We start from the raw sequence: 24768 nt of genomic DNA on the forward strand, positions 1-24768 counted from the left end.
GAATCAGGCACGCTCTATTAATTAAGGAATAAAGACTGCTCAAAAGCTTTAGGGAGTCTTATCGTAGTTCGTAGCATCGTAAGATATTAGAGCTATTGAATATTTTACGCTCTTTTGCTATACCCCCGTCTACTCCGCGGGTTGTCCAAATTGAAAAATATTAGGCGCGACTTACTTGCGAGGAGATTAGGAAAGAGGTTCTTGGCAGAAACACACTCGAAGTGTTGCCAAACCACTGCCTAGGGGCGATGACGCTTCTGTTTCGAAACAACTTTTTTCTAAATGTTTGATGTTGCTTTGTCCTGGACTTGAACCTAGGACCTTCGATGTGGTAGGCGGAGCACACTATCGCCACACCAAGGTGACCGCAGTTCCATTTTATCATTATTTTTATTTATATCAGCCATCGAATTGTAAGTTACTAGCCCTCGCGGCATCAACGGCTGTCTTGCCAACAAGATGAAGACTTCCATAACATGGTTTGGCCGCTGGAGCTTAATCTATTTCGATGACTACAATCAGCTTATATATCTTGTCACATAATTTTCTACTCGCCGTCGGCAATACGCACAAATCCATATACCCTTAGGGAGTGGTTTTCTGTTGGATGTCTAAGTTAAAATTATCTTCCCTATTACTTCTGATTTCCAAATAGACAAAGACCTCAACATTCCAAATCTATAGTTTCCGGCAAGTACTTCGTACTGCCCTCGTATAAATACTTCTATATCCTGGAAATCTGGAAGAAAACATACTTACCGGGACTAATATCAAACTGATAAGGTACAATCGGTTCATCGACAACGGGCTTCAGTCTTTCACGTATTACGCCGATTAGATAGATACTTACTATATTTGGGCTTAATCGTTTAAGCCGTTATGGCCGTCCAACAGGGCGCGCCAGTCGCTTCTTCGTTGGGCTAACTGGCGCTAATTTGCGGGGCACCACATTACATTCGCATAACAAGCTGGTACAGCACACTGTTAAATCTTTTTCGGTACTTGTCCTCGCTAACCCATAGAGGCCCGTAAATCTTACCATCTACCAGAGCCGCCTCAACTGATGTTGTCATGGACCATGCTCCTGCACCAAATAGCAGGTCGGTTACGATAAGTGGACTCTAGAGCATGATCTTCGTTTGTCGTTTACCTTTCAATTGCCTATTCAGTACAAAGTAGCATTTATTGGCAGGAGTGATTGTTCGCTGGATTTCTAAAAGGCCGCCCCCCCCCCCCCCCCCATTTACACCAAATGATGATGGCCGATGTGAATAAGAACGATCTTTTATGAGAAACTAGAAAGGAAATACGAACATCGCGCCGCCGTGACATTAAAATTAACGCCATGGCGGGAAAAATTGGTATATGGTCCAAAAGTGGGAAAAATTCCCCTAAAGTATGCCGACCACTTTCGTATGCTTTCTGCTGTTCGACGAACGAAGTCTAATAAAAGGCTATTAATTTTACTAGCAAAAAAGAGGCACAAATTAAGGATTTGCGAAATGTTGGTTTTTTTTTAAACATTTTTTTTTTCATATTTCAGGCTATTCAGGCAGTGCACTGGAATGAAGAGGCTGGCGTTTGGTTAGACTACGACTTAATTAATCAGAAACCACGTAACTATTTTGTGCCCACCAATTTAGCACCGCTCTGGACAGGTTCATACAATCCCAGCGAAGCGCAAAAGATCTCAATATCTGTATTAAAATATATTGAAGAATTAAAATTGGATAGCTTCCCTGGTGGAGTGCCAAATACCCTAGCACCTACCGGCGAACAATGGGACTATCCAAATGTTTGGCCACCAATGCAGTATATGCTCGTTGCGGGCTTAGAAAATTTAGGAACCAACGAATCGAAGCAACTCTCACAGCGTTGGGCACATCGATGGGTGAAATCAAACTTCGAAGCATATAAACAAACGCAGGCAATGTTTGAAAAGGTTTGTACTACGATTGGGGATATATGGTAGAGCTCTTGATAATCGACCATTCGAATAATCGCCTAGTCGATGAACAAAAGTTGTTTATTTAAAATTCGATTATCACTAAGCGAATAGTTGTTTGTATTCGATTAGTGAGAGATTCGACTTTTTGAAAAGTAGTTTTTATAATCATACCCAACGTGTACTTGTACACAAGGGTATTCTAACTTTGATTGGTTAACGGTAGTACGTAATGGCATAAAGTAATCGAGATCGATACAGACTTCCATATATCAAAATTAACAGCAGCGAAAAAATAATTGGCTTAGCCATGCCCGTCCATCTGTCCGTCCGCCCGTTAACACGATAACTGAAGTAAAAAATTAGATATCTTTACGAAATTTGGTATACTGGCTTAGAATAGAATTCGCACGATAACCACGCCCACTTTTTCGACATCAAAGTTTTGAAAAATGGAAAAAATGCGATAATTCATTACCAAAGACTAATAAATTGATGAAACTTCATATGTAAGTCGACTTTATAATAAGAAATTTGGAAAAGTTTTGGAAAATGGGAGTGGCACCGCCTACATTTATAAGAAGACAATTTTTTAAATCTTCTAAGCCATTAATCTTAAGCTGTGTAAGATATCATGTTGAAATTTGGCATGAAGGCTGTCCTTGCCCTTGTACATTAACTTGAACAAAATGTAACAAAATCGGTTGGCGATCACGCCTACTTTAAAAAAAATCGATATCGAAATTTCGAAAAATATGAAAACTGTTATAGTCCATTCCAATGACCGATAAAGTGACGAATCTTGATATGTTGGTTGACTCTATGCCAAACAATAGAAATAAAGCTAAATCTTTGCAAAAGGGCGTGGCACCGCCTACATTTATAAGAATAAAATTTAAAAGTTTTGCAAGCCGTAAATAAAAAATCCATGTAAATATCATGTTGAAATTTGGCACGAAGGGTATCCTTACTATTATATATAGAATGAAGTTGTATATCAACTTGATAACTATCTGGTATAAATATAATTATAGCTTGATGTTGGATATCAGCTCTGGAACTAAATCTATATTTTTCTAAGGCTGGAGAAATATTTTTTCCATGTTTGTTTGGTAAACAAAATCCAGCTTTTGCCGTATCTACAAATTATCTTACTTTCTTACTTAACTGGCGCTTAACCGTTTAAACGGTCGTCGTCCTTCTCTGTGCCAACCGGCACCAATTGGTCACACCAAGGGAGTTTAAATCGTTTTCTACCTGATCCTTCCAACGGAGTGGGGGCCGCCCCTTACCTCTGCTTCCATAGGCGGGTTCCGATAGAAACACTTTCGTGGCCAGAGCGTCATCTTTTATTCGCATAACATGGCCTAGCCAGCGCAGCCGTACAAAAAAGCCTACCTCAAATGCGGCCTTAAACTGTGACTGATAAACTGCTCAGTAGTTTAACTGGAGTTTAAAATTGACTAGAGTTTAAGCAAACTTAGTTTAAGCTTAGCTTAACCAACTACTGAAAAACAAGGCCTAAATTTTCCAGCTGCTTTATGCATGTGCCCGCAGTTACCCATTCAGAAGTTAAAACTTTGTAGATTATTTTTTTTTTCAGTTTTGGTAATACCGTTATTTGTTGTAAATAACATTACTTTCTTTAATTTAATTTTTTTCTCTTTTTATTTATTATATTTTATTTTATTTCATTTCATTTAATTAGTTTGTTTTTTTTATTTTACTACAACATTTATTTTATTTTAAATAATTTGGTTTTATCCTTTTTTAATATATTTTATTTTGTTTTATTTTATATTTGTTTCTATTTTATTTATTTTTTTTTTTTTTTTAATTTAATATACTGAAATTTTTTGTTGTATTTTATTTTATTTCTTTTGATTGTTTTATTTTACTTCATTTAATTCTTTATTATTTTGTTTTATTCTACCTTAATTTGTTTTATTTTAATAAATTTTTTTTTCTTCTTTTTAATTTCATTTCATATTATTATACATATATACATATATTTTGTTTGACATTATTTTCTATTTTATTAATTTTTTTTTATGTTTGGACGATATGGGTATCAAATATAAGTATTTTAAAAGGGAGTGGGCCTTAGTTCTATAGGTGGACACCTTTTCGAGGTAGCGCCATAGAGGTGGCCAGGGGTGACTCTAGAATGCGTTTGTAGGATATCGGTACCAAATGAAAGGTGTTAATGATTATTTAAAAGGGAGTGGGCCTTAGTTCTATAGGTGCTCGCCTTTTCGAGATATCGACATAAAAGTAGACCAGGGGTGACTCTATAACGTGTTTGTACGATATGGGTATCAAATTAAAGGTACTAATGAGGGTTTTAAAAGGGAGTGCCCCTTAGTTGTATATGTGAAGGAGTTTTTTAGATATCGACCAAAATGTGGACCAGGGTGACCCAGAACATCATCTTTCGGGTACCGCTAATTTATTTTTATATATAATACCACGAACAGTATTCCTGCCAAGAGTCCAAGGGCTTTTGATTTCGCCCTGCAGAACTTTTTCATTTTCTTCTACTTAATATGGTAGGTGTGACACCCATTTTACAAAGTTTTTTCCAAAGTTATGTTTTGCGTCAATAAACCAATCCAATTACATGTTTCATCCCTTTTTTCATATTTGGTATAGAATCATGGCATTTTTTTTAATTTTTCGTAATTTTCGATATCGAAAAAATGGGCGTGGTCATAGTCGGATTTCGGTCATTTTTTATATCAAGATAAAGTGAGTTCAGATAAGCACGTGAACTAAGTTTAGTAAAGATATATCGATTTTTGCTGATGTTATCGTGTTAACGGCCGAGCGGAAGGACAGACGGTCGACTGTGTATAAAACTGGGCGTGGCTTCAACCGATTTCGCCTATTTTCACAGAAAACAGTTATCGTCATAGAATCTAAGCCCCTACCAAATTTCATAAGGGTTGGTAAATTTTTGTTCGACTTATGGCATTAAAAGTATTCTAGACAAATTATATGAAAAAGGGCGGAGCCACGCCCATTTTGAAATTTTGTTTTTTTTTTTGTATTTTGTTGCACCATATCATTACTGGAGTTGAATGTTGACATAATTTACTTATATACTGTAAAGATATTCAATTTTTTGTTAAAATTTGACTTTTAAAAATTTTTTTTTAAAAAGTGGGCGTGTTCGTAATCCGATTTTGCAAATTTTTATTTAGCACACATATAGTAATAGAAGTAACGTTCTTGCCAAATTTCATTATGATATCTTCTCCGACTGCCAAATTACAGCTTGCAAAACTTTGAAATTACATTCTTTTAAAAGTGGGCGGTCCCACGCCCATTGTCCAAAATTTTACTAATTTTCTATTCTGCGTCATAACGTCAACCCACCTACCAAGTTTCATAGCTTTAGCCGTATTTGGTAATGAATTATCGCACTTTTTCTGTTTTTCGAAATTTTCGATATCGATTTTAAATAGCGATCTGAGATGAGTGCCCAGGAACCTACATACCAAATTTCATCAAGATACCTCAAAATTTACTCAAGTTATCGTGTTTACGGACGGACGGCCATGGCTAAATGAATTTCTTTTTTTCGCCCAGATCATTTTGATATATAGAAGCCTATATCTATCTCGATTAGTTTATGCCGTTACGGATTACCGTTATGCGAACAAAATTAATATACTCTGTGAGCTCTGCTGAGCTGAGTATAAATATATATGTATATAGGTATATATACATATATGTATACATATATGAGAGCTCACGTTGGGTATAGAATGTTCGGTTTCGCCCGAACTTGGACTTCCTTACTTGTTTTTCTATTAGTTTAGTTTTTATGACACAAAATTTAATATATGAAATTTTACTTTTTAATGGCAAAAGATTTAAATTATGAAACTGTCACTATTTGAATAATGACATTTAGTTTATTGCATGCTATGTTGCAATCGAATATTAACGACACAGGATCACAAATTCCAACTTTTTCTGCACCAGAGACGCCATTATGAAAATCCTATATAAAATCACCCCCTGATTCCGAAAATCAAGGTTATTTTTAATTCTATGGTAACGTTTTTGAGATATTTACGAATTACCGTTTTTTCAAAAAAAAAAAAAATGGGTCCACTTAATCATATATGTATATCTCAAGAATGAAATGAGCAATTCCAAAACGGTTTGAAGCTAACTAACTGATATACGAATACTAACACATATGTACCAGTAGGGTACTTAAGTATTAAATGGATATATTTACTTGAAAGTTTATAAATTTTGTATTAGTCAATCGATTTTGTTGAATGAAACCTTATTTTTTTGTAATAAAACAGAGCTTAGAGAGAGAAAAAAATCTGCAAAAAAATAAAAAGTTTTCGAGATCCTTCCTCGCAAAGTACAAATTTTTTTATATTTTTACAAAAAAAAATTGAAAAAATCCGTAACTATTGTTCGTTATCTTTAAATCTGCAGGGCCTAGCAAAAAGTTATTACCTTCTAAAAGCTTCAAACCGTTTTGGAATTACTCAATTCGTTCTTGAGATATATATAACTAAGTGGACCCAATTTTTTTTTTTAAGCTATTGCATAGATTTTATACCTCAAAATTTACTCAAGTTATCGTGTTTACGGACGGACGGACAGACGGACGGCCATGGCTAAATGAATTTCTTTTTTTCGCCCAGATCATTTTGATATATAGAAGCCTATATCTATCTCGATTAGTTTATGCCGTTACGGATTACCGTTATGCGAACAAAATTAATATACTCTGTGAGCTCTGCTGAGCTGAGTATAAATATATATGTATATAGGTATATATACATATATGTATAGATATATGAGAGCTCACGTTGGGTATAGAATGTTCGGTTTCGCCCGAACTTGGACTTCCTTACTTGTTTTTCTATTAGTTTAGTTTTTATGACACAAAATTTAATTTATCAAATTTTATTTTTTAATGGCAAAAGATTTAAATTATGAAACTGTCACTATTTGAATAATGACATTTAGTTCATTGCATGCTATGTTGCAATCGAATATTAACGACACAGGATCACAAATTCCAACTTTTTCTGCACCAGAGACGCCATTATGAAAATCCTATATAAAATCACCCCCTGATTCCGAAAATCAAGGTTATTTTTAATTCTATGGTAACGTTTTTGAGATATTTACGAATTACCGTTTTAAAAAAAAAAATAAAAATGGGTCCACTTAATCATATACATATGTATATCTCAAGAATGAAATGAGCAATTCCAAAACGGTTTGAAGCTAACTAACTGATATACGAATACTAACACATATGTACCAGTAGGATACTTAAGTATTAAATGGATATATTTACTTGAATGTTTATAAATTTTGTATTAGTCAATCGATTTTGTTGAATGACAGCTTATTTTTTTGTAATAAAACAGAGCTTAAAGAGAGAAAAAAAATCTGCAAAAAAATAAAAAGTTTTCGAGATCCTTCCTCGCAAAGTACAAATTTTTTTATATTTTTACAAAAAAAAATTGGAAAAATCCGTAACTATTGTTCGTTATCTTTGAATCTGCAGGGCCTAGCAAAAAGTTATTACCTTTTAAAAGCTTCAAACCGTCGACTAAATAAAAAAACCGTAACGGATATTTGTCAAAAAAGGTTCGAAAAGGTTCGAAAAGGCTCGAAAAAGGTTCGGTGTTAGCAACAGGCCAAATACATAAAATTGGATCTCTATCATAAAGTTAAATTTAAAGTTAAAGTGAAAGTTAAAGTGGAAGTTAAAGTTAAAGTTAAAGTTTAGGCTAAAGTTAAAGCCAAAGTTAAAGTTAAACTTTACTGGATTACTCTGAAGAAGGGGCAAAAATACTTGGTACAAATGGTAATAAATTTCAACATCAATTTCGCTGGTAATAAATCAAGTTTTGACAAGTTTTCTTTTTGAAAAAAATCAATTTGAAAATAAATAATGATTCAAAACAATCCACAACAAAATATGGGACCACCATTGACGCGGTATTTTCAAGATATTTAGAGGATATCAAGTCTCAAACGTATGTTTCCTACTTCAGTTACCATAAACCTATAATTTCAATTATAAATATTCCTGAATAACCTATGTATGTACATATCTTGTAAGATAATAATACAAATTTTTTAACCTATATTAACTTCTCATTTATTCAATAAAAGTAAAAAATCTGTTTTCTTATCGGTCACCACGCTTAAAAAGTGTAACTTGGATTAATATCAAAGACAAAACTTGAATTAATATAAAAGAAAACAAAATGTTGCATAAATATTATAATTGCATAAGTTGATAATATGCAATAGCTTTACCGCGGCAGTCCGCGAGTGCCACACGTCCTTTTTTCTTTGAAAAAAAACGGTTATTCGTAAATATCTCAAAATGTTACCATAGCATTAAAAACAACCTTGATTTTCGGAATCAGGGGGTGATTTTACATAGGAATTTCATAATGGCGTCTCTGGTGCATTTTGGCTGTAAACCAGTGCAATCAGTGCAATAGTTGCTACTCGAATAATCGACTATTCGATTAGTCAAATAATCGATTGATAACAGGAGGAGCCCTAATGTGTGGTCTTATATTTTCCGAGAATTAATTTTAAAATATTTTTTTCTTCTTCATCCCAGTATGATGCATCCAAATTCGGTGGTCATGGCGGCGGTGGGGAGTATGAAGTGCAGAAAGGCTTTGGTTGGAGTAACGGTATTATTATTGAGTATTTGGCGAAATATGGTGGAGAATTATCACCGACGAATAATGGCGTGGCAACAGGTGATGATGTGCTTTGAAAACCCCGCTACTTAACTACACTTAGTTCCATATAGTGCAATGAAAAAAATTCAAATCAGAAATCTCGATTCATTACAGTTCATTTGTATTTTGTTGTTGTTATTTTGTCTCACAGCATATTGCATCAAAAAGAACATCTATAAATATATAGACATATAAAAAATTAGATAATATTCATCTAAGATTGCATTCTAATTATACAAATAAAAAATTATAATTGCATTGCAAGAAAAATTGAAAAAAAACTATTAAAAATTGTATTTAAAAAAGTGTTGTTTGTTTCATTAAACGCATTAGGGTTGCATATGTAAATACTTATCATATTCACATTATACATACATATATGTTTGATTCAGAGTTATATATCGCTTGTGGCAATATTTCGAGGTTCTTTTACATGACTCGATGCTGGTCGATATTCAACAATCAATAAAAATTACAAAAAAAAAAATTGTATAAAAGAGACTCGTATAAAAAGACTTTGCGAAGTTAAAAAAAATACCTTTCAGCGAATTAGGGTGAGCCGAAAAAATCTTTATCCAGCGGTTCAATTTTCATAGAATCTTAAGATTTAAATTTTTGGATGCCCTGAAAAGATAATTATTTTTTTTACTCACCCTAATGCACATGCAAATCGTCCATTAAATTGATTTTTGTTTGACCAAAGTTGAATTGTACGCCTTCTTGCAGCTGCTGTAACAAAATACCTGTCATTCGCATCTGGTTAAAAAAAAAAATACCTCCGCATCGACATATCACACAAAATCGGTCGACCTATAAGCGAAATATAAATCTGGTAACAGATGGAGCTTAATGCGAAAAATTTACACAAACCCAGCACACAGTGTAACTTTTTTCACTTTTAGGATGCCAAAAGTCCAAAAAACAATGTTCTCTAATCTCAAAAAGGTTTTGACATGCAACAGATTAATAACCAGCTGTTACGAAAATGTATACCTAGCAAAGTATAAAACCCACGATCACCATGATAAGCATTATGAAACCTGGATAATTCAAACAAGTGCAAAAATCATTTCACAGTAAAAAATTTTCGACCAAATTTGTGGCCACGGTGGATTTTTCGATAACTGTTTTGACTTCAAACTATTTTATTTAACATACTTGAGTAGTTTATAACAGCATTGTTAAGTTTCAGCTACGTAGGCATTTAAAAAAAAATTTTTTTTTGTTTTAGACAGCCACTAAAAGTTTGGTAGCTTAGAAAATTTTTCGTTTTCAATAGAATAAAACTTGCCTTATTCCGCCCAATTCCATTGAACGAATACATGCACATTAAAGGGAATTTCATATAGTTTCAGATAAAAAAAAAAACATTGCGAAATTTTGCGTTTTTCTTTGTAATCGCCAACTTAAGATCTCTATGCCCTCGCTCACGTATGAAGCGCAGTGACCTAACAATGGAATGTCCTCAATTCAAGTCTACAATACTAGATCCCAAAAAAAGACAGTTATACGTGAACTGGTAAAAACGCAGAAAAAGGAAACTTGTGCACTGAAAAGCCTTCATTGTTTGTCATATGACTTTTCCCATAGTTAACGAGTTGTGCACTTATCCCATCAACTTATGTTATGTATGCACGCTTAGAAGTATCACCCATAATAGGGTCGTCTATTATGGGTGATACTTCTAAGCAATTGAGTGCTTCCGGAATATACATATTTATGTATACATCACATAAACGCCTACCTAAAGCTCGCTCGGAGTTTGAGATCTTAGGTAGATCTTTAAAACAAAGAAATGGGTAAGTATATTTTTGTTAAGCATTAGCAGGTATTATTTTCCCGTAAAAACCCAGTTTCTTATTCTATGACAAGTGATATAATAAAACGCTTGGGTTAAGACTACATAAATAGAGAACAAAGTGAAAAACGAATCATACCAAAGATGGACTGCATTGAAGTAAAACCAATTGCACTGTACCAAATTTTCCCTTATCATCAACTAGTTATGGCTATTTCACGAAATGCACTCTTTGAAGTTTGGCTAAAAAGCAAAGGTGGAGAAACGGACAAAGCCACCATATTTTGAGTATAATTGGAAGATATGTGGATCATTCAAAATTAAAAAAAATACATCATAAAGCTAACTTATAATATTCCTAAGAGATGGGCATGTTGTTTTCGATCTACAAGTAGATTTATTGAGAAAAACTCTGAATCTGGGTGTTGAAAAATTGTGTTGAGCCATGCACTTCTCGTGATATTCCTAAGCCGGGGGGGCCAAAAAAAAACTTCTCTGAGTCATCTATGCGCAAAAAAAAAACGAAAAGCTAAGGAACTAATGAAAAATGTCGACAATGATCAACTTTTAATGGCAGCGGAATTGAAATTCTGCAAAAATAATTGAGGAGTTGTCCACGGCATCACCATTAAGAGGCACTGCAATCAAAAAGTCCCAACTATCGGAAGAAAATAAGAAAAGTTTGTCACCATATCAAGCAATTGCGATGATAGTTGACTCAAATCGTTCAACATATGAATACTCCCTGATCCGGCAGCACACTTCAGAAGTTAACATAAAAATATATCCTTCATATAACTGTTTAAAAGAATCAAAGAATTTATGCTATCCTGAAAAAATAACCGTAACGGAAACCTATGCTGAAATTGAATTGCAATCCCTAATTGAACACAACTTACGAAGATTGTGTCTTGCACAAGAAGAGGTACTGCTTTCTATTCCTGAGTTTAAAGAGCTAAATGCAATTATAAAATGGGGATGTGATGGAGCTGAGCATAGCTGTTACAAAAAACAATTTTCAGAAGAAAACAAATCGGACACTAGTATGTTTGTCATTTCACTAGTACTCCTTCAAATGTATACAATGGTTGACAAACGAAAGGTTATAGTTTGGAGTAATCCTGCTCCATCTTCCTCGAGATACTGTCGCCCAATAAAATTTGTTTTTACAAAAGAAACACGAGATGTCATTTCAAAGGAGGTGCAATCTGTCAAAGACCAAATTTCCAGTCTTCGTCCTACAACAATTCAAACAGATAACAATTTTTATTTATACTGGCACTGGAAAATGCTTTTAAAGTAGAAAATATGATTATGTGAAATTTCACCTTATATGAGGTCAAGAAGAAAAAGTGGGCGGATCATGTTCATTTTTATACTCAAATCGAATTTAGGTATCTGCAAACACACTGCAATATTTCAAATGAATTGCTCCATTGGTTTGGCTGTTATTAATTTTGGCATCCTAAAAGTGAAAAAAGTGGCACTGTGCAGCGGTCACAAACATATTACATAGCTATGTACATTAGACTGGGTCGATTTTTTAACCGATATCGCGCCATCGATTTTTCGATAGGATTTTAGCTCAGGAAAAAGTTCCACTACGCATACCCAAAAATAATAATTTTCGAGCCTGCGAAAAAAAAATGGCGAAAGGGTCAATTTTTGACCAAAACACTCCCCAAAACCCAAAAAATATTTTTTTTTTAAAAAACTCTTATCGCCAGTAACTCTTATTACAGTTTTTGAAAAAAAAAATATTTTTTGGACTTTTTTGGTCGAAAAATTTACCCTTTCGCCATTTTTTTTCGCAGGCTCGAAAATTATTTTTATCCTGAGCCCAAATCCTATCGAAAAATCGATGGTGCGATATCGGTTAACTTTCGTCGATACAAATCGACCCAGGTTAATGTACAATGTACATTGTACATACATCTAGGGATTTAATAAAACTTCAATTTAGATTGAAATACTTCGGCACTCCCGCTAATTTAGATTTCCGATTAGGATTTCTATTCCGCCGGTTTGGAATTGGATATATAGCGAAAGTTCTTCTGATCAAAAGGTTTATTGGAAAAACATACAAAGTTTAAGCAAGTGTATATTTGGATTGCCACCTGCAAACATGTTTCTGTTCATATTTTCAACAAATTTTTTATGAAGTGAAATTGTTATTGACTATTGGTGACATATCATGAAGCCTAAGGCGAATTTGCATAAACGCTTTGATCGCTTCAAAGCAAAGTAGCACGGGGTTTCATTTTTATACTCAGCGTGCACACAGAGTATATTAACTTTGATTGGACAACGTTTGGTTGTACAGGTATAAAGGAATCGAGATAGATATAGACTTCCATATATCAAAATCATCAGTATCGAAAAAAAATTTGATTGAGTATTGGGTATTGAAAATGAGCGAAATCAGATAATAGTTACGCCCACTTTTTATATATATAACATTTTGGAAAACACAAAAAAACCGATTATTAATAATACACCTAGAATGTTGAAATTTGACGTGTGGACTGATATTGAGACTCTTGATAAAAATTTGAAAAATTTGTTTAAAATGGGCGTGGGACCGCTCACTTGTGATAAAATCAATTTTACAAATATTATTAATCATAAATCAAAAATCGTTAAACCTATCGTAAAAAAATTCGGCAGAGGTTGCCTTTACTATATCGAAAGCTTTGAAGAAAACTTAACGAAATCGGTTAAGGACCACGCCCACTTTTATATAAAAGATTCTTAAAAGGGTCGTGGACGAATAAAATAAGCTATATCTTTGCAAAAAAGAGCTTTATGTCAATGGTATTTCGTTTCCCAAGTGGATTTATAACAATAAATAAGAAACACTTCAAATTTAAAAAAATGGGTGTGGCACCGCCTCTTTTATGACTAAGCAATTTTCTATGTGTCGGGAGCCATTACTCGAAGAAAAATTAACGGATCGCAATGAAATAACAATTTGCTTACAGCAGAAAATATTTCTAGTAAAAATGGACTTGGCAAATTAGATATAAAACAGGTTTAAAAGGGTCGTCGATTAGAATAATAAGCTATAACTTAGCAAAAAATAGTTTTGAAGCAATGATATTTCACTTATCAAGTTTTATTGTAAGAGGAAATGGGGAGACATTTTTTTTAAGCGGGCGGTACCACGTGTCATGTAGAAAAGTAATTTATCTGAATTGAAAAGTACAATTGAAGCTCGCGCTGAGTATATAATGTTCCGTTACACCCAAACTTTACTTTACTTGTTATCTTATGACGATGTCAAATCCGAAGCAGTGCGACCAAAGCGTTTATGTGAGTTCCAATCGACAATGCTCCAGATCCACATAAAAATTTGACATACAAATGCAACAACAAATTGATCCAGATAAATATCAGGATCAAAACGTTGTTGTTGGATGTGGATGTTAAGCTTTAATCGGCAACTGGATCACTGTCAATTGCAACGAACGATTAGTCATAACCATACGATAGCCAATCAAATTTTATTGCCTATACATTTTTGAGTTGCCGAATTTATTTTGTTTTTGGAGATTTATTTTTTCGTTTGCGAATTAAATCATATCATATGCTTTGTTTGTATCATTTTATTCGTCATCCTCTCGAGATTACTTGAAATGTGTCTCGTGTAATCTGCTTCCGCTTAAGGGTTCGGTTCCGATTCCAATAAACTAAATTGTATGTTCCGATTCTGGCTTCGGTAAAATTCATTCTATTGCATCTTAAATATGCATGCATACGCATCTCATGCTCACAAGCAACAATCACCTAGGTCCAACCATTTTACATGGGACTTTGGCGATTATTGCTTATGACTACAGATATATCCATATAAGTAGTACACATTTTATTGTAAACATGATAAATACTCATGTGTTCCCATCCCGTTGACATTTGCCCTGCTGGCTATCAATGTTTAGGTTTACGAAAGACCAGGTGGCGAAGAACATAGTTAACAACTGCAACGAGGCTCAAAGCCTTGTGGCAGCTTGAGCGCAGACCACACGGCTATAGTGGTACGGCGCCATCAAATACGGAACGATCAGGCTACCTTATTTTGTACCTGCGCTTCGAAGGGGCCCTTAGAGTCACAATAGCTTCCAGATAACTGTAGTATTTTTAGGGCGGATGTAGTAGCCATGACGAAAGCAGTAGAAAAACTGGGGGCAGCCACGTCAGTTTTTACATTGACAGCCGCGATTAAGACAATAATCTCGCATAGCATAACATCTAAAAGTCCGTTAGAGTGTAAGCATTCCCAGCATTCATCAGACATCTATATAGAGTCTCAAGACATATGGAAATAGGAATAAAAAATTGGATAAGCTCGGTAAAAAGGGCACATCCCCCGAAGCTTGCACCGTAAACGTTCCAAAAAGATTAGACGAGGTTAAGAGAAGAAGAGAGTTGCACATGATCGTCCAAGCAGGAAAGTCGTGGACCCAAGCGCTGGGCTGCAAAGAGTCGAAGCAGGTCCTCCAACCTTAAAGTAACAAAGTTACACTTATCCTTAAATAGAGATGACTGTAGGGTGATGACGGGTAGTCTGAGTGGACACTGCCTTTCTCCCGAGTAATGAAGGTGCTAAATCCTGCAGAGAGGACATTTGTGGCCACATAATAATGTATCTTATCTGGGATAAATTCGAAGTTAATAATAGTGCTGGAGAACCCATATGACGAATACAGGCCAAGTTGGATGTTGTTCTCAGGGCGCCGTTGATTCCGACCAGCGCTGTTCGCTGTACACACGTCAACATTGTCGTAATGCTACCCGTGCTCAGTGCATTACCATTGGTGGGAGACTCCTGTTCTTGCTTTTTCTATAGCAGTACATGGCAACGAAGGTTTTATTTCATAGCCCAATGCTTATCATAAAAGCTTTCTGAAGACCGTTCCTAAATATTTTTTTATCAAAAAAGAGCTACGGTATTCCCTAAAACGACGGTGGTCTGAAAACATGTATCTTAGATCTATGAAATGGTTCCATTTTGGTAGGGTTGACAGATAACATATTTGACTGCCAGGCAATCTGCGCGGGTAACCACGCGGCAGCTATTGATTTGAAGGACCGTCAGAAGCTTGTTTACTACTACAACCCATAGTAGGGAAGGGACCCACAACACCCCCTTACTTTGAACATGTTCCCAGACTTTGGTATGTAGAACAGCTTAAAGCAATTTCAATTGCGCAGGAATAAATTCATCCGACCCTGGAGAATTTTAAGGCTTCAAAGAATTAGAAGATCGCACAATTTGATGCGCAAAAATACAAGACGCGATAAGCCTCCGAGGGGATTTACGCCAAGCTTCTCTTCCAATTTGAGTCGTGCTACCATAAAATTGTTCCTACAAATTGGCGAGACTGAGCCTAAATATTTTATGCCAACTCAGAAAAAACGTTTTTCTAAGGATTTCGAAACGGGGCCTTGAACTGGACCATCGGTGTGGTGTATATTGGAGCGATTTTCTGTCATCCTTTTTTAAATTCTGTTGGGAAACAGATCGGCTTTGGTGTTATGCCATTTTTGGTTGGCTTTCGTGCAATTGGGATGACAGGCATTCCTGCAGAGCCAAGCATCGTCAGCCATTTATGGAAGAATACCTGCGCCAGTTCATCAGAAAAGTTATTCTCCTTTTGAAGCTTCAGTGGTTCTGTCCTACTCATCACCCAGCTATAATTAGACATCTTCTTCTACTTTATCTTTCATTTCTGCTTCCTATACCTGTCTTTCCCTTATTCCATCTTTCTCCCTCCCCATCTCACCCTATATCTTCCTCCTCATAACGCTCATCCACTCCCACTTCCACGTTCAAACAATTTTTAACCTTCCACAGTCTGGGCATATAGCAACAATGTCCGATTAAATATTGGGTCGGATGGAAGTGAGCCTCTTCATGTAGTCGCTTCTACAAGGGCTTAGTTGGGAAATTAGTTCTCTGGGACACTTTCCTACATAACTGCAGCTCCACTATTGTTTCCTGAGCTGTATTGTTTTTCTCATGCCTGTATAGCACCTACATCTCTACAGTTCTTCTTCGCTGTCCTATATTGCGATCAGTAGAGCTTATACGGTGACCATGTGGTAAGCTGGAGCAGCTTCCCTCTACGTTATACCAAGGTGAGGTTTCTGCAATGCTGCTAAAAGCAGCTTCCTTTTACTTGGTTTGTCCCGCCTGTGTTTCCCTATATGCACCACCAGCTTTTTCGCTGAGATGCGTGTTTCTATTTGATTCGCCTTTTCGTGGGAGTGACGTTACCCATTTTGCTGGTGCCACCTAAAGACCGTGATCAGCCAACCATCTATTTAAGGTACACATGACCTGGTTTCGTTTAAGCTGGGGAAGGTCGCATTTTCGTCTCCTTGGGAAGCGAGGAGGAAGCTGATTTGTAACATGTACAACTAAAAAGACTTTTTTGTAAGGAACATTCGAAATATCACTGCCTAGTACCGAACCCTGCTCTTCTGCGGCTATTATCTTAGCCTTTCTGTTACCGCGAGGGGCTGAGTACGTTAGACACCTGGCTCTCGGGTAATCCCTAATTATTTCTATCAAGTGTTGAGGTTGAAATAGCGTCCTGATGCCTTGCAAGCAAACTAAAACCCTGTCGCTCAAAATGTGTTGCTTATCGGAGCACATGTAAGGAAGCACTCTGTTCGAAGGCCGACGCACTTATTTATCAGAATTTTATTAGGCTTTGCTGGTCTAGGGTATTTAGTCCAAGTAAAAACTCGTACCTTTTCTCCAATATCACCCTACGTTTCGCCAAGCTCCTTGGCATCCTCAGGGCTATAATCTTTATTTTAAACAAAAAATAACAAAAAACCAAACAAAAACAAACAGAAAATCAATTTTTGAAAACACATATGTAAATCACTATAAAAACATTGGTGACAAACTTACATAAAAAGTATTAAATTAACGTGTAAACATCACACAACCTAAAACAACAAACACTTAAAACTAAAAACATCCATCAGTACCATGGTCATTGGGTACTTTTGTCATACTAAAATGTCATAAACAAGCCAAATAGCTAGCAGCAATAAACTTGGTGTCTTCTTTTCTGTTCATCGTTCTCTCCCTTCTTTGTAATATGTGTAAGCTTTCCAACGTGTATCTCTTTATCTTATTTATCTTTATTTTTTTGCATCTCTATACTTGCCCTTCCCTAGGGAAGTCCCATGCCACTGTCTCCTTTCTTTGCAGAACTCACCTTTCCCCACTCTAAGGCAATCTGGAGTTCTCTTCTCCTATGTAAATACGCAGTTCCATTTGTACCAATATGTGTACATACAAACTCGAATCCATTTTCGTGAAATACTTTCGTTTTTCTCTGTGTCATCTATTTAGAATACCATACCGCCTATTTCTATGTAGCTTACGCTTTTAACATTATTTGGTTATTGCCACCACAACGTACCTTTTACAGTTGGAATCAATACAATTTTCAGCTTAACGATTGCTCTGGTTATCGCGCTAATTGGTAGAATGGTTTGGTAAGGTAAGTTTTAAATTTCATAGCGTTACCTCAATTCACAAAAGTCCTCACCAATATTTTTTTCGAGACGTTAGCTTAACAGCATTTTTGCCCAAAACCTTTGGGAGGCCGATAGAAGTGCACATATATAAAGTCCAACATGGATGAAAAACTGTTCTCCACAAAACACATGCGTTCATCAAAGGCAAGTCTGTGAACACGGCACTGCATATGGTGGTTATAAACATAGAGAAAGCCTTGGAGTATAAGGAGTACGCCGTAGGAGTTTTTTTAGAAATTGCAGGGGCTTTCAACAAAGTCTCTACATTGAAGTAAATCCAGCATTAACCAGATGGTTCGGCTGCATGCTTAAATGCAGGAAGATTACATCGCAGTGGGGTCTGTATGAGACCACAAAATCGGTGGACGGGGCACGCCGCAGGGCGGGGTATTATCATCTCGGTTCTTACCGCTCGTCATTGACCAACTGCTCAGGCGGTTCTAAGAGGGGCCCGTTAAACCTACGGCGTACGCAGATAGCGTTGCAGCTGTCATAAGTGGAAAGTGACTTTCAGGAGAAACCTGGTACAAACTATCGAGGAAGCATTCTTACTATTGTCATGGAAGCTCGACATGGAGGAATGGTTTAAGAAGGCCTCGACGGCACTTTGTGAAAGTCAACGAATGTTGCGTTGTACTTGTGGTATATCGCCCCCTCTCTCTCATTGATATTTACAATGATTGTAAAACCTTAGTGCTTGACGGGTGGACGGTCAGACAAAAATTAAAGGGTGTGGCAGGCTATGAATGTTAAGCATTACTACCTTAGACTAAAAAAGTTTTCTTCTAATGTAAAATTTAATTGTTTGTTGGTTAGGACCTTTGCGAATTGAGGTAACGATATCTAAGTAGTAGATATATACTAGTATATCGTGCTATCATAGCACCAAACCATATATAGAACTTTTAAAATAATTTTGGTTCCAAACTCTTTGAGCAACTTCTGCCACCAATAAAAGTATGAGTTGGGTTGAATGAGTATTGGGATTAGTTTGGGAATCTTTATTGAATGACCTTGGTATCTAAACCCTCACTAGGGTAGGCACCTTGTCGTTGGTGTGAGGGCTTAGCCGAACTCCATAGCGCCCGACTATGAGGCGGAGCTGTTTAGGACTGACATCTACGCCGTTTCGCCTCATAGGAGGGCGGCGGGATGTCGGTGACCAAGAACTGCCAACCCCCTAATCCAGGGTGTTATGCGGACCGTGCCTATTGGACGATTTGCAGCCAGGAGATAAATTCGGCTGTATTCGAACGGAGCCTTCCCGATACCGGGCCATCTCGGGAAGTATTTATGGCCTTACCGCAGTAAGGGGCGCTGCTGTGGCGGACGGTTCTTTCCCCGTATATAATACTGGACCGCTGAGCCCGCCTTGTCGGGCAGGTGGTCGTACGACCAAGATGAACAACTCATTACCTGAATGTAATAAGGAGGATGTAAAGAGGAGGACTGAGTCGCAATCCAAGGACGACAAATACGAATTAAGCGATGCGTCGGACTCGGGGAGCGAGAGTAGTGCTGATTCAATGAACTCCGTGTTGGAGAAGCACACAAATGAAAACGGAGTAGAAGAGTGGAGAGGGGGACCGAGCAGAGGAAGTAAAAGAGCTCTCTCGCAGTACCGTGCAGCACTAAGAATTGTACAACGCTTGGGAGCAGTGGTCGACCCAACAGAAGTGGAGATCGAGCGCTTGGAATGGGCCCATGAAGCGGTAGAAGTAGGTCGAAGGCAGTTCAAAAGGTTTGCTGCGAGAAACCCTCGGTTCTGCAACCGGTACGAGGAGGAAGAAGCGTCGAATGGCAGAATGAAGAGGCAACGTTCGGCAGAAGGCGACAAGCCTGCTTTCAAGAGGCAGAAAGGACCCAGTCCTAGAGCCGCGAGGCAGGGCAGTCGCATAGACAAGACAAGTAGGCCCAAAGCTGTAAGACAGATGGGTTCCAATAGCGAGGTAGCAACTACCTCGAAAGCTGCCAGTCAGAGGGAAGTTCCAACTACGGAAGTAGGAGATAAGCCAAAAGACTCCGACTTTCTCGGAGGCGCTAAAGGGAGTTAACGCGAAGACTCCGGTGTTCTCGGAGGTTCCAAAGGGAGATAACACTAAGACTCCTGCTTTTCCCGAGAAGATGAGTGATGTGGCAAAGCAGTCACTGACTGTGGCGCTGGTTGATCGTAGCAGTCCGTTCGGACAAATGACTACTGAAAGGTGGAGATCTGTGGAAAGGGAGCTTATTAGCTTAATGCTTAAGATGATGCGGGAACAACCAAGTAAGCCCCTTCCAACCTTTGATTCGGGGGGATGGTATAATGGTGTGAAGATGATAGCGTGCGACAACATCGCGAGCTTGCGGTGGCTGGAGGAAGTCGTTCCAAACCTCCGCAAGGCACGAACGCGCGGTTTGAGGTGGTGGATAAAGCGCAAATCCCCACGGTACCAAAAGTTAAGGTATGGATACCATGCATGATGAAGTCGGAGGATACACTGCGACTTCTGCAGAATCAGAATCCGAACATACCGACACAGGATTGGAAGGTACTTACTGTATCTCGGCCTACCGAGGATGGTCAGTTCTACATCTTCCAAATAAACAAGCAGGCGGAGGATATTTTGTACACGCAGCTTGGCAAAATGTCCTTTGGCACTGGCAAAATTTACATGCGACTCAGGAAAAGAAGTCCCGAGGATAAAAATCCTAACACGCTGGAAGTGGGCGAAGTCGAAAAGGACCTCAGAAGCCTAAGGGAAAAAAGACAGGTGGAGGTCCCCGACGTCACCACGAACGTGCTAGAAGAGGACCAACCGCTAAATGGTGCTGTGACTCGCACAGAGGAACACACGGCACAACATTCACGAGGGGCTGAAGGGGGCCTCGAATACTCTAAACCCAATGGTGCTGCGAGTCCTACAGATAAACCTCCAACACAGTAAAGTGGCGTCGAGCGAACTCCTCCTAACCCTTGAGGAGGGTTCGTTTGACGTGGCGCTGATCCAGGAGCCGTGGCTCTCATCGGGAGGAAAGGTTTCTGGACTTAGCGCGCGCGGGTTTGGCGTTTACTACGCACAAACGGAAGGACGGGTGCGAGCTGCAGTAATGGTAAGGAAACAGCTGCATTCATATATGCTGCCTAATTACACCACCGAGGATCTCGTAGCGGTGGCCGTTGAGCAAAAGAATAAGCAGGCATTTATCCTGGCGTCCTGCTACATGGCCCATGCTGCGGAGGTTCCACCGATGGAGTGCAAAAGGCTAGTACAGGAGGAAGGGCGCAAAGGGCGGTTGGTCATAGGCGCAGATGCAAATGCGCACCACAATGCGTGGGGAGGAGCAGATACGAACGAGAGAGGCGAATCTCTATTTTGTTACATCCTGCAAACCAATTTGCAGATAGCCAACAGGGGAAATGTTCCTACATACATTGGTCCAACATCCAGCAATGTTCTGGATATTACATTGAGCTCCGAGCGTGATATATCAAGGTATGATTGGATGGTTCTCGATAGACCATCCTTCTCCGACCATGCGTATATAAGCTTCAGCATCCCACTAAAGAGGGTAGAGAAGGGAGGAACCTTTAGAAACCCTAGGGCAACGAATTGGACTAAATTCCAGAAACATGTAGAAACGAAACTGGGACAACCCAAAGAGGTTGCTAATGTAGAGGAACTGGAGGAGTCGAATGAATTCCTAACAAGGACGCTTATGACTGCGTATAACAAAGCTTGCCCTCTAAGAAGATTCAGAGGAAAAGCAAAGCCGCCATGGTGGAGCAATGAGCTGAGTCTTCTAAGAAGACAGGTAAAAGAAATGTTTAAACTCGCAAAGACCGCGGAAAGCGAAGCGTGTCGGGACGAGTACAGGGATCTACTGAGGATCTACAAGCGTGAAATTACCAGGGCGAAGAGAAACTCATGGAAAAGTTTCTGTACGGACATAGAGTGCTCCAGTGAAACAGCACGGTTGAAAAAAGTCCTAGCAAAGGGAAACATAGTCCAGGGACTAATAAAGAAAGAGAACGGGGAATGGTCACGTGATAGTGAGGAATCCCTTGAGGTGCTTCTCGATACACATTTCCCATCGGGAGACGGTTTAGAAGAACCAGCAGACATCACTCACACTTCGATCACGGAGCTAGTGGTGCCGGGCTTGGTGACAGATACCAAGATCGAGTGGGCAGTGAAGACGTTTTCTAAGTTTAAATCGCCGGGCCCAGATGGTATATTCCCGGCCATGCTACAAGTCTCAAGTAGGGCGGTCGTGGAATGGCTTAAAATAATATTCGATGGGTGCATAAGACTGAATCATGTTCCGCACTCTTGGAGAACTGCTCGTGTAGCTTTTCTACCAAAGGCGGGGAAGATCGGTCACGTGTATCCCAAAGACTATAGACCCATTAGCTTAACATCATTTCTGCTCAAAACCTTTGAGAGGCTGATAGATGTGTACATAAAGTCCAACGTGGATGGAAAGCTGCTCTCCACAACACAGCATGCGTACACCAAAGGCAAGTCGGTAGACACCGCATTGCATAGGGTGGTAATAAGCATAGAGAAATCCCTGGAATATAAGGAGTATGCTCTAGGAGTCTTCTTGGACATTGCCGGGGCTTTCAATAATGTTGCAAAATGGGCGATTATGGATGGTCTTAATTACATTAAAGTACATCCTGCCTTAATCAGATGGATCGGCTGCATGTTAAATTGCAGAAAGATTACATCACAATGGGGATTGTACGAGGCCACGAAATCAGTGGACAGGGGCACGCCGCAGGGAGGGGTGCTATCACCTCTGCTGTGGACACTGGTCATCAACCAACTGCTCAGGCAATTCGATGAGGGACCCGTAAAACTTACGGCTTACGCAGATGACGTTGCAATTGTCATAAGTGGAAAATGCCTTCCAACGATTAGTTCTTTGATGGATCGGGCGCTTCGGGATATTCATACCTGGGCATCTAATGTCGGGCTGAAAGTCAATGCGGAGAAGACGGATATGGTCTTGTTTACAAAGAGGTACAAGGTCCCAAATTGGACCAGGCCTAAGTTAGGAGCGGTGACCTTACAGGAGAAACCTTGCAAAAAATATCTAGGAATCATCCTAGACAGTAAGCTGTCATGGAAGCTCAACGTGGAGGAGAGGGTCAAGAAGGCCTCAACGGCACTCTATGCATGTAAAAGAATGCTGGGGTGTACGTGGGGCCTATCGCCCTCTCTTTCTCATTGGGTTTTTACAGCGATTGTAAGCCCTATTCTATACTATGGAGTTCTTGTTTGGTGGAAAGCCACACAAAAAACAACATACATCAAAAAATTAGAGGGGGTATGCAGACTATCGATACTTTGCATTACGGGAGCCCTGAAAACAACCCCGACGGCTGCACTGTATGCCATTCTGCACATTCCACCTGTAGACCAGGTAGCAAAGAACAAAGCATTAACGACCGCAACCAGGCTCGGTGCTTCGGGGCAGCTTGAGCGCCGACCATATGGCCATAGTAGTATAGCGTCCTCAGTCACAAGACGAACAGACTACATGATTCCCTACCTGCACTTTGAGGGAGATCTTAAGGCCACAATAGAGGTGGACGGTTGGCGCAAGGGTGCGCAAATGGCGGACGAGGTGATACATGTGTACACCGATGGTTCCAAAATAGTGGAAGGAGTAGGGTCTGCGGTATACTGCGCTGATCCGGAATTAAGCAGATCCTACAGGCTGCCGGATTACTGTAGCGTTTTCCAAGCGAAAATATTAGCCGTAACCAAAGCAGTAGAAACCCTGGAAGAGAATAGCTTAAGCTGCAACCGTGTTAACTTTTATATTGACAGTCAAGCAGCAATTAAGGCAATAATCTCGCATAGCACAGCATCTAAATGCGTGTTAGAGTGTAAGCAGTCTCTGGAGAGAATCGGGACAGGGAGAAGCATACATCTATATTGGGTCCCAGGGCATATGGGAATAGATGGGAATGAAAAAGCGGACGAATTAGCTAAAAAGGGCGCATCCCTTGAAGCTTGCTCCGTAGACGTCCCAATTAGATTGGGCGAGATTAAGCGAAGGCGAGAGGTGCACATGATCGACCAAGCAGAAAAGGCGTGGGTTTAAGCGCGGGGCTGTAAAGTGTCGAAGATTATGTGTAGGTCTTACAACCTTAGACTAACACAGTTGCTTCTATCATTAAAAAGAGAGGACTGTAGACTCATGACGGGTATTCTGACTGGACACTGCCTTCTGGCGTCACATGCCTTTAAATTAGGCTCGGTCAGTGATAGCAGGTGTAGGAAGTGCGGGTTGGAGGAGGAAACGATCGAGCACGTTCTGTGCTCGTGCCCTGCACTTGCCAGGCTAAGACTCCAGCTATTAGGAGTGATACAGCTATCAGATCTAGAAGCAGCAAGTGGCTTAAGTCCTAGGAAGCTTCTAGTATTTGCCAAGAGGACGGAGTTATTTTATAACATAGGTCCTGGTTTTTGATAGGGTTTTTCAGTTTGGTCGTTAAAACAAACTTCTGGTAACACTACGGAGTCAATCAGTCTATGTGAGGTCCTCATGGACCGGCCAGTTCAACCTACCTACCTTGGTATCATTCTGTAACAAATTAAGGACCTTTTCTTGGGTCTCCTTCGAGAGTTTTTTGCAATGCCGGAATTGTTTGGGGGCCGTTTGGGAATATTTGGGAAAATCTTCATTTCCTTGTTAGGAAAGGAAGCTCT

The 24768-nt window shown here is 38.8% G+C and overlaps 2 protein-coding genes across 15 annotated transcripts in view; one reads left to right on the forward strand and one right to left on the reverse strand.

The window, feature by feature from the left end:
- The window catches only part of Rbpn-5 (Rabaptin-5), a 371253-nt gene that overhangs the window by 338174 nt on the left and 8311 nt on the right, over positions 1-24768 (reverse strand). The gene's annotated exons all lie outside the window — the stretch shown is intronic.
- The window catches only part of Treh (Trehalase), a 342181-nt gene that overhangs the window by 314237 nt on the left and 3176 nt on the right, over positions 1-24768 (forward strand). For 5 of the 10 annotated variants that reach the window (XM_067772274.1, XM_067772273.1, XM_067772279.1 and 2 more), the window contains 3 exons: positions 1544-1942; positions 8577-8721; positions 17874-18024. In XM_067772274.1, coding sequence (XP_067628375.1) covers positions 1544-1942; positions 8577-8721; positions 17874-18010 — 681 coding nt within the window. In that variant the 3' untranslated portion in view covers positions 18011-18024. The remainder of the gene's footprint in view (positions 1-1543; positions 1943-8576; positions 8722-17873; positions 18025-24768) is intronic. The other 5 variants (XM_067772276.1, XM_067772281.1, XM_067772275.1 and 2 more) reach the window with 4 other exon arrangements.

This window comes from Eurosta solidaginis, chromosome 3 (assembly GCF_040869045.1).
Source record: "Eurosta solidaginis isolate ZX-2024a chromosome 3, ASM4086904v1, whole genome shotgun sequence".
Lineage (NCBI taxonomy): Eukaryota > Metazoa > Arthropoda > Insecta > Diptera > Tephritidae > Eurosta > Eurosta solidaginis.